The sequence below is a fragment of the Dendropsophus ebraccatus genome, chromosome 3, assembly GCF_027789765.1.
Source record: "Dendropsophus ebraccatus isolate aDenEbr1 chromosome 3, aDenEbr1.pat, whole genome shotgun sequence".
NCBI lineage: Eukaryota > Metazoa > Chordata > Amphibia > Anura > Hylidae > Dendropsophus > Dendropsophus ebraccatus.
The window spans coordinates 14,613,999-14,625,242 of NC_091456.1; the positions used below are offsets into that span (position 1 = coordinate 14,613,999).

An 11,244-nucleotide genomic window follows, 5' to 3' on the forward strand; every position below is an offset into this window, starting at 1 on the left:
GTGTGTGTGTGTATATATATATATATATATATATATATATATATATATATATATATATCTTTCCTTTTTTTTCTGCATTTAGTAAGTACTCTACCCACAGATACACAGTGGGTACATAAATATCTTAGCATATATCAGTGAATGAGACGATAAAACACCCTTGACGGGTGATCAGTTGAATTCAAGTTTTCAATCATTGTTTTATTTCTTCTATTACTTGAATTTGTGAGTTTATGGAACGTGTGACAGTGAGATACAGTGTCCTTAAAAACTGCTGATTATTACGGATAACAAGAAGAAAGCTTTCCGTCTCATAACTAAAATGTGATATGTCTCTGTACCCTTCACATTCTATACTTGTCGCACAGTTGTAACTTATTTCTAAAGGGGACTTTTTTTTTTTCTTTTGCAAGTACCACAAATGTAGAGTAAAAAGATATGGCTGCACTTGCAAATGTTATACATTGATCTATTGCTTCTCGGCAGAATATGAGGCTCTTAAAAGGGTCATCTAGGTAGCAAAAACAATATTCTAAACAATATACATGTATAACCTAACCTAATAATCTAACATCCTGTTTGTTTTTTTTTCCTCTCATACTTATCCACTCTGGATGTCTACAACCATCTTCTCTGTGTCCACTCTGACAACGCTCAGCCCCCTCTTCTCCCTCACACAGGACATGTGATCTCCTCTCTGGGGATTTGGTTAGCGGTCAATTGACTTGGAGACATTATCTGCATCATCTCCATGCACCTGTGCTGCTTCCATAGACTTATATGTGTCCCTGGTTTCTGTAATATGAAAAGTTATAGTTCTGTCTCTGCTTGCTGTCAGTAAATGCCGGCATATTGTGTCATGGCTTTTATAAGTGTTATGGATGTTCTTAGAGTCTGGACAGAACTAGAATGTTTTCATTCACTTTCAGCAAGCAGAGATCTAAACCTATACTACAACCCCCACCCCCTGGTAAACAGATGCACATTATGCCGCACATATCTACACCATGCGCGCATCAGCTCTGCTACATCATCAGCTAGTATGGAATACATATTGGGCTGATGTGATGCATAATCCGTGAACAAAACAGTCCTGTGTTTACTGTGCAATAGTAATGACAGCAGTGGGCAGGAAAGAAAGCTAAGGGGGTGCGTACGCCAGTCAGTGAAATGCATGATGGGAAATGTAGTTTCCTATCTTGGATATAGATCGACTTTTAGAAAAACGTATAACTCAGGAATGGCAACAGCTAGAAACACAGGAGACTGCTTAAAATACTCAGGGGGATTTGATGAGTAAGACCAGCTAGATTTAATTTAATTTTTAACTCTTAGGGGGATAACCCCTTTAAGTACACATCTTGATCAAACAATATATGTCATGAAATAATCATTTTGAATGTTTTCCTATAGTTCTGTTTATTCCTTGGACTTACGGGCCCTATGGACAGGAAAGACCTGTAAACGAGTGTTTCCCCACCCGGCATGATGTATCAATATTGTGCTGGGAGCGGGGGAACAGTTTGCATCTCCGCTGCACTGTAATACTAGAGCCGTGCGGCTGCTTTATTATAGTGCCACAGAGATTCAAACTGTTCCCCTGCTCCCGACATGATATTTATACATCATGAGTGGAATACCCCTTTAACATGTGCACAATGAACACTAAGGGGGAGATTTATCAAACATGGTGTAAAGTGAAACTGGCTCAGTTGCCCCTAGCAACCAATCAGATTCCACCTTTCATTTTCCAAAGAGTCTGTAACTAATGAAAGGTGGAATCTGATTGGTTGCTAGGGGCGACTGAGCCAGTTTCACTTTACACCATGTTTGATAAATCTCCCCTAAGAGAAAACACACAAAAAAACTTTTATACTACCCATAAAATAAGCCCTCGTGTGGATATGTACATGGAAAAATCAAAAGTCATGACACAAAGTTCTTTACTCTGAGCAGATTCAACAAGAGTAGATTATCGCAAGTCTGACTTTAGTCAGAGACATTGATTAATGGTAAGTAGGACTTCAAGGTTTACACCACTTCCATTGAATATTGCAGAAAGTCTGCTGATAGAGACTGATTGCAATTACAGTGAATATGTTCCCCATTGTGTGGGCATTCGCATAGGGATGAGCTCAGACAGGACTGACGTGCACAGGACATGTAGTTACATAAACTGCAAATGTAATGGTGTAGCAGCAAAGCATTGAGGGGGTTACAGTGGATTAGAAAAGCATGGCTGCTCTCCTCCAAAAAATAGTGCGTCACCTGCCCACAAACTAAGGGTACTATTACACGGAACGATAATCCGCCGAATCGGCCCTATCCAGACGATTATCGTTCCGTGTAATAAAGACAACGATCAGCCGATGATCGTTGATATAGGATCGGACCTATAATTGTCGGGCGCTGACCGCCCACTGCTATGTGTTGTAGCTGTGCGCGGCTGGCGCTGACAATCTGCAAAGAATACATTACCTATCCAGGCTGCAGGGCTCCTTTTGTTCTGTGCTTCTCCCCGGGTCCACGCACTCCAGCTTCAGAGCAGCCTGTCTCAGCTGACAGGCCGCTCAGCCAATCACTGTCCAGGACTGCCACGGCCAGTGATTGGCTGAGAGTCAGCTGAGACAGGCCGCTCTGAAGCTGCAGTGCGCGGACCCAGGGAGAAGCACAGAACAAGAGGAGCCTTGCAGCATAGACAGGTAATATATAAAGTTTAAAAAAGGGCTGCAAGGACATCGGTAACGATGTTCCTGCAGATCTTGTTAAACAATTATCGGGTCGTGTAATAGGCCCAGTAAACGAGCGCCGATCGGCGCTTATGTACATTTCAGCGGCCCGTGTAATACTACCCTAAGTCACAATAGCACACAGAACTTGTCAACGAGTGTGGCACTGTTTGTGGAGAAAAAGCAGTCATGTTTTTTACTTGAAGGGAACCTGTCACGATTAAAATGCTACCTAAGCTATCGTCATTATGTTATAGAGCAGAAGGAGCTGAACAGATTGATATATGTCATTATGGGAAAAGATTCAATATAACTTGTCATTTATCAATTAAAATCTCTGATGTTTCCATGCTAAAGAGTCCAGTCTATTGAGTGACACCGCCCACTGGACTCCTTATCACAGAATGAGTCGGGATTTTAATCAACATGTTACACATTACTCAGAATCTTTCCCCACAAAGATATATATATCGATCTTCTCAGCTCTTCCTGCTCTATAACATGATGGTCATAGATGAGATAGCATTGTCTTGGTGACAGGTTCCCTTTAAGAGTGGTCCAGGTTAAAAGCTTTTAGCCAAACAAAGAGGCAATTTAGATCTGCAGTGTAAAGGCCCTTTTACATGGGCCGATTAACGTTCACGAGCACTCATTTTAATAATCGGCCCGTGTACAAGGGCCAGAATTGACTCGCTTGTCGGCTGATTGGATCTTTTGTGGCACCTCTGTTTTTATGTTTAGACCATTTTATTTCTTCATGAGCAGATAAGGCTGTTCTATGGACTGGAAGTGGGCCAGCGCCCCCATTGTACCGAAAACACGGACGCCCTTCCCCTGGTGACTCTGAGGTGCATTAACAAGGGGAGGGGATATCAGTGTATTGGGGACCCTCCTTCAGTGCATAGAGCGGCCTTATTTGTATATGAAGAAACCAGTTCAGATGGTGGGAACTGGGTGGCGATTAGAAAAATAGACACCACTACGGGGATCCCTGCGCTGGTGTCAACCAGGTGATATTAAATAGGTCATCCAAAAATCTTTTTCTTTCAAATCAACTGGTTTCAGAAAGTTCAGTTTCAATATAGATATGTAATTTGCTTCTATTTAAAAATCTCCAGTCATTCCATACTTATCAGTTGCTGTATGTCCTGCAGGAAGTGTTGTTTTCTTTTCAGTCCGACACAGTGCTCTCTACTGCCACCTCTGTCCATGTCGGGAACTGTCCAGATCAGGAGAGGTTTTCTATGGGAATTTTCTACTGCTCTGGACAGTTCCTGTCTCGGACAGAGATGGCAGCAGAGAGCACTGTGTCAGACTGAAAAGAAAACAACATATCCTGCAGGACATACAGCAGCTGATGAGTACTGGAAGACTTGAGATTTTCAAATTGAAGTAATTTACAAATCTATATCACTTTCTGATACCAGTTGATTTGAAAGAAAATGTTTAAAATAAATAAAGCCCTTTGGGGCTACAATGGTAACCTAATCGTCTAATTATTGATTATTTTTTTTTAAACTGTGCTTTAGGGAGAACTCTGCGAATGAAATATTTTCTTTTTTGGGAAATTCATTTGCTGTAAATTGTTTCAGTTGTAGCTGCGGGTGTGAATGAGACCTGAACTAGTCATGCGTGATGCAGTGTCTCCTCTCTTTGTAGATCATGTGACACCTCCTTGAAGGATTGTGATGCCTTTATTGATCTTCTCCGTTCTCTTTTAGGAATTTGTCAAACTGGCTAAGAGACTGATGAGTGAACCGGACCTGAAAAGGAGAATTACTCATAATGCAAAGAACTATATTCGCACTAACCATTCATGGGAGCTTGAAAGGGAAACCTATCAAAATCTCGTTGGACTCTGCCTGACTGTGGGACTTTGAAGTGAAACTAACCCCATGGATATACCGTATACATGTTCCAGCTCTATAAGACAGACTGGAGAGTTTCACATTTTAAATTTGTTTTTAGGCCTTTAAAATAAGGGATGTTTTTAAGATTTTTTTTATCTGAACAGTTTTCACAAATATTTTTTAGTTTTTATAAAAAGTATAAATATTTTTTTTGTCTTTTTGTTTAAATGGTAAGTTATACATTTAGTAAAGGGAATGAAGTGTTATTTTGTGCATACAAGGTAAAATGGGAGACTGTCAGTAGGTTTGTGGTGTAGCTTAAACTAGTGACAGAGAACCTGAACAGAATGATGTATCACTTACATTGTCCTGTGCAGGTGATCCAGAGATCTCCTCCTGAATAACATAGACGATGAGTAGTCCTCTCCATTATGTGCATCAGCCCAGTAGTCCTGGATATCCATAAGCAGCAGTAAACTCCACCCACCAGCTGCTGATTGATAGTTATACAGCCATGCATAGCAATCAACTGTAAATCAGCAGCTGGAGGGGGAGGGATGTGGCAAGAATTCTATTCTCCTGCATATTAGGAGAACGGCTGAACAAAATGATGTAAGTAATACATCGATCTGTTCAGCATTTCTTTCACTTTTATGCTGCCCTCATTTGAGGCACCATTAACCTAGTGACAGATTTCCTTTTATGTCAGGTGTGTGTTCTTTCATCTGGCATAACTGCATAGAATTTTTCATTTATTTTTAATGTGTCAAAGTTACAAGAAAACAGTTTATTTTAACTTATTAATTTTGTATTCACAACAGCGACAGTTACCGAGGAGTCACACGGAGATTGATATAAGAATACAAGGTTGTCTCAAACTTTTTGGATGTTGAAGAAGTGTCTGGGCCGGTTTGTACAATTGGTTCAGTGCTTGCAACCTTGTGTCTCATAATGAATCGGTGAGATCTCTTTGCAGTAGTGCTGTTTCACTTTGGGAACCAAAAGTCTGCGTGGCCCCAGTGTAAGGCTATGTTCCCACAATGTTGTTGTTGTGTTTGTTGTTGTTGTTTTTTTGTTTGTTTTTTATTTAAGAAAAAGCTGCCGTTTTATGATAATGATCATTATTTACGTCCAATCAGCCATTATTTTACATAAAAAGACATAGTGGGAACATGGCCTAAAGGGGCTTACTAGTAGTTAAAGTTCAGCAAACTTTGAGCATGTTAGGGTTCAAATCCGAGTGTGCGCCATTTGAATAGTAGTGACCGCTACAGTTGAATGGAGCCTTTGAGAGTCCTGGAAAACATAAATATACAGCTATAGGCTCAAAGTTTTCTTAACTCTGCTAGTAATATGACTTAAAGGGTTATTCCACTCAAACGTAACTTTTCATGTTGCTGCCCATGGTGAGACTAACAATTCCCTCCATACTTGTTATTATCTATTCAGTCTCCTTCCCCCAGTTTTGAGCTGCTTCTCTCTGCTAAGAATACAAAAATCTATGTGTGAGCTTTTCTCTCTCTACCCTTCCTTCTGACATGGCTGATGTAAATAACTCCCTGCCTGGCTTTAACTGCAACATTGCAGCTTCTTTGTAAAGGCTGCTCCATGATTTACCTGGAAAATCGAGTTCCGGCCTATGAGCTCACTGCTTGCTTCCCCCTTGTTCTCCGTTCACTCCCTGTTCTATTATATACACACCTGACTTTGTTTCTTCAGCAGAAAGCAGCAGCTCAGAACTGGGGTAAGGAGGCTGAAAAGATAATAACAAGTATGGAATGAACAATAAGTCTCACCATGGGCACCAACATATCAAAAGTTATATTTAAATGTAACAGGGTTTAGAGGGTGTCACTGCCATGATGATGTATTGAAGGGGAAGCTAGTCTTCCCTATTAGCAAGGGTCAATTTATCCCTCATGTTGCTGTATATGTGTCTGTGTGCATCCAATGCAAAGGAGAAAAGAAAAGAAAAAATAAAATATAAGGGTCGACTATTTCTGACCGTCTATGTCTGAGTGAGCCATCTTTGTTGGCACTGGAGTTATTGCAGATATAATATTTTCCATTATACCACGTTGCTTTGACTCAATCAGTGTTATGTGACTTGTGTCTAATTCCCCCCGTTTCATCGGCCTGCTGCTTGTACATTTGATATTTGGAGGCCACGAGTTTTGACAACAATAGTTCCCTAGATGACTGTTTATAATCCGACAGACTTTTGATCTACACAACACATCAGATCCTATTACTTGATATTCCTACTTCTCAGCGTTCGGTGAATGTGTCTGTTTTATGCTGCGGGCACATAAGTTGTATGAATCCAAAGTAATATAGAGAAGCCTCTCGGATTTTATGCGCTTTCACCTCCAATCGGGAAATCTTATTAGGGGGATGCTCATGGGAATGGGTGTTTTTGTACCTTTTAAACAAAAAAAATTACATATTATAAGAAGTGTTATTCTGTTAGACGGCTATTCCCACTTGTCTGCTTTTGTACATCATGGCTGTGAGTGAGAAGAGGCTAAGATAGATATCACGGAAATCGGAAGTCTCTTTGACAACGGCCCTTTTCAAGTCTTTCTAAATAGCTGATGCTATTTGCCGTGTTAGTAATTGACCCCTGGTTATTCGCCCTTTATAAAAGCGCTCTAATATCTCGGATCGACTAACAGAAACGTTTCCCCCAAAGAGGTCAGGGCTGCCGTATGCCATTGAAAACGAACAAAGAATAAGGACTGCACGACAAACAGAGACTTCTCTTCCCAGTTTCGCAATATAAAAAGCCAGGATGTTTAACTATTTCACTACTTCAATGGAGACTGTAACAGTCGCTGCTCCATTGTTTTCTCCCCTTCGAAATGCCTCTGATTGTATTGTGGTGGATAGGGGCTAGAGATGAGCGGATCTACAGTAGGAATGACGCAAATCGCTTTGTTTCTATCTGCATTCTGCTCATCGGGCTGCAGGTTTTGAAGTCTCCTCCACTCAGTGCCCCTCCTCCCCGGGTGCTGGAAAAAAATGGATCCAGTCCTGGGAAACTTCTCCCAGTTTCCCAGGACTGGATCCATCTTTTCCCAGCACCTGGGGAGGAGCAGTACAGAGCGGAGCAGACTTCAAATCTTGCAGCCTGATGAGTGGAATACAGATAGGAACGAAGCACTTTGTTCCTACTGTAGCTTCGCTCATTTCTAATAAGTATCATTAGACCGTTTTCCCCAGAGAAACGGATGTTACATATGTATGGCATTTACTGTGGATATATTGTAAGTATCTAGGTAGGATAACCGTTTTTATAGCGCATCTGTATCATCCGGCATTGTTCTGTAATTCTTCTCAATCCGTGCCTGGTCCGGGGCTTCCCTTCTCCTGGTGCCGGTATTCTGGTGAATCTTTTTTTATTTTTAAAACAGGATGTCAAAGGGGGGGGGGGGGGGTCTTAGAGCATCTGTGCCCTAGGCCTGCAGAACCTCTCGCCCTACCTTTTTTTTTTTTTTTTTTGGGCACGCTCCTGGATTAAATTTTTATCTTCATCTTGCCTAGGGAAAGGATGCTCTAGGCCCCACCCCTTTGACACCCTACCTCACCATGCAGCTGGCTCAAACAATTTTTTCTCCTGAATACCGCCAGCACGAGAGAAGGGACGCTCCGGTTCTTCAGTTGAGACTTATTGGACCTGATGCAGTGCTTATTTTTTATATTAGAAAAAAAAACATGTATTTAATCTTTTTGAAGGGAAATGAGATTAATAAAATAACGTATCTGTGTATGACCGTGTTGGGCATTAATGTTTTGTTTATAAGATTATTGGGGGACCTATGAGATGAGAGGTGCGCCTGTCTGTGAACGTAGCGCAGTACCCACTAGATTTCCTAATGTGGCACTCTGATGGGGGTTTTAACAGTGCTGATAATAGTATCGGTCATTCCTAGTAAACTGGAAAGTTAAAATTGTTAATAATTGCCCCTATTGTTTTACAGTCCAGTCGTGATTTTGTACCAACATAGCTCCATGAATATTCATTACAGTAATTCTGTGAGTTTGTGTCGATTAAATCTTAAAATGAGAGATCGTAATAAAAGTACGCCACTTCAGTATTGTGTTATTTATTGTGTTTTGCTGTATATAGTGATCTGTATATTATGCCTATAGAAAAGAAAAACGATTGATCGTTGCATGATGGAGAAAAAGAGTCACCCGAATGATTAAATGATCTTTCACGGTAAACGGTGTAAAGTTTTCCGCACCAAACTTCTGCTTTTTTGCTCGCATCAAGAAAAAGATCACATATACGCAGGTGAGATACTAATTAAAAGTACAGATAATGCCATAAAGAATAACACATCACACAGCCAAAAGAAAATACCCAAAATTTTATGCATTTTTAAAAAAGTTAAAATTTTATAAAAGTAGTAAAGTTATATTCTATAAATTTATATAAAAGTAAGACTTCATTTGGGTCAGCAGTTAAAAAACGAAGGCGGTATGGCCTTTTAAACAAGTATAAGAAATTCTCTGAATACTATTCCTCCTTCTTCTCTCTGCCCAACACACTTCCTTAGGACCCTTCCACTCGAGCCACCCTACTCCAAAGCTGTCTAGATTCCTGCCAGTTGCCATCATTTCCTGTTGTGGATCTAGCTACTCTTAATGACGCTATTACTATGGAGGAATAAGAGGAGAATGTAAAGGAGCTCCCTAATGGGAAGTTTCCAGGTCCTGATGGGATGTTGTATACCTATGATAAGCACTATTATTCCCTCCCATGCTTTCTGAACCGAACCTGCTGATAACCCCCTATTGCACGGGAAACGCTGAGGAGGAAGGTATGTCTGTAACCTTTCTGATCGACGATTTGAGAAGCACAATACATTACCTGCAGGGCTTCTCCGCTCCGTCTTCCTCTCCGGGTCCCGTGCGCTCTAGCTTCAGAGTGGCCTGTCAGCTGACGGAGCGCTCAGCCAATCACAGGCCGGGACCACAGGGACAAGCCATTCTGAAGCTAGAGCGCGCGGGACCCGGGGAGGAAGACAGAGCGGAGGAGAAGACCTACATGTAATGTATGTTGCAAGGACTTTGGTAAAGATGTCCCTGCAGCCCTCGCTCAACGATCATCGGGCCGTGGAATAGGCCCAGTAAACGAGCGGCGATCTAGCAAATCGGCGCTCGTTTACATCGTTGATCGGGCCCTCCTCGGCCCGTGGAATAGGACCCTAAGTCTCGACGCAGACTTAGGGTCCTTTTATAGGCTAGGTTTGCCATTCTGGAAACTTATGGTATTTCAGGGCCTTTTCTGCAAGCAGTGTGGACCGTACACACCACTCCCACTGTGAGAGTTAAATGGGCACGTGCCACATGGACGCCTGTACATTTACGTAATGGGACTTGGCAGGGGTGTCCCCTGTCGCCGCTTTTAGTTGTCCTCATTGAATTGAACCTTTGGCAAATAGGGGATAAGTAAGAGATTGCGGGGGGGTCTGACCTCCATACCTCGTGGCGATCTCCATATCGACCCATGGCTCCTCAAAACAATGGAGCTGCAGGTAAATATGGAGATCGCCAGGGGGGTTTTCAAGCCGCAAACAAATGAAAGACACTAAGGGTCCATTTACACAGAAAAATTATCTAACAGATTATCTGCCAAAGATTTGAAGCCAAAGCCAGGAATGGATTTGAAAAGAGAAATCACAGGCTTTCCATTATGACCTGATCTCTGTTTATAGTCTTTCTGGCTTTGGCTTCAAATTTTTGGCAGATAATCTGTCAAATAATCTTTCTGTGTAAATGGACCCTAAGAGTACTATTACAAGGGCCAACTTCGGCCCAATCATTTTAGTAAATGAGCGCCGAACTGCTAGATCGGTGCTTGTTTGCTGGACCTATTAGACGACCCGATAATCGGGCAATAAGGGCTGCATGGACATCGTTAGTGCCAAAACACTTGACACCTTATCTCTTCCCGCTTCTGGTCTTATCTCCTGTGCTCTGCAGCTTCCCGGACCCGGCGCCTGGGAAGCTGCGGAGCACAGGAGAGAAGACCAGGAGCGGGAAGAGATAAGGTGTGAGGTGTTTGGGGAATTGTCTGACGCTGGCCGCGCAGTCAGCGTCCGAATATTTTGGGTCCACACCTAAAACAATGATCGGCAGGTCTACATCACTTTCTTAGGGTCCATTTACACAGAAAGATTATCTTGCAGATTACCTGCCAAAGATTTGAAGCCAAAGCCAGGAACAGAGATCAGGTCATAAAGGAAAGCCTGAGATTTTTCCTTTTTTTAAATACATTCCTGCTTTTGGCTTCAAATCTTTGACAGATAATCTGCCAGATAATCTTTCTGTGTAAATGGACCCTTAGGGCCCTATTACACAGAGTTATAATCGCCCCTCAATAAGATGATTGTTGTCTCTATTACACAATAATTGGCCTAATTTGGCCGATTATTGCTCCATGTAATAGGACATTAAGAAAGTGCTGTAGACCTCTACTTTCTTATGCTGCATTTACACATAACGATAATTCGCCCGATCGTACGATTAACGATTTTGAAGAATAACGACTTTTTTTTTTTATAACGATCAGCATTTAGACGGAACGATATATCGTACGGAAAATTCGTTTTGCGATCGCTTAAGCCTATCTCGCACATAAGTAAAATCGGTGAACG

At 41.7% G+C, this 11,244-nt stretch overlaps 1 protein-coding gene across 2 annotated transcripts in view; it reads left to right on the forward strand.

The window, feature by feature from the left end:
- Positions 1 to 6,296, forward strand: part of GLT1D1 (glycosyltransferase 1 domain containing 1) — a 92,025-nt gene extending 85,729 nt beyond the window's left edge. Inside the window, exons 12-13 of one of the 2 annotated variants that reach the window (XR_011362262.1) lie at positions 4,451 to 4,809; positions 5,401 to 6,296. Coding sequence is in view for 1 of the 2 variants with exons in the window: in XM_069964022.1 (XP_069820123.1) it covers positions 4,451 to 4,609 (159 nt within the window). In the remaining variant the exon portion in view is untranslated. Of the gene's footprint in view, positions 1 to 4,450 lie in introns of both variants that reach the window. The other variant, XM_069964022.1, reaches the window with a different exon arrangement.
- Positions 6,297 to 11,244: the final 4,948 nt, after the last annotated feature.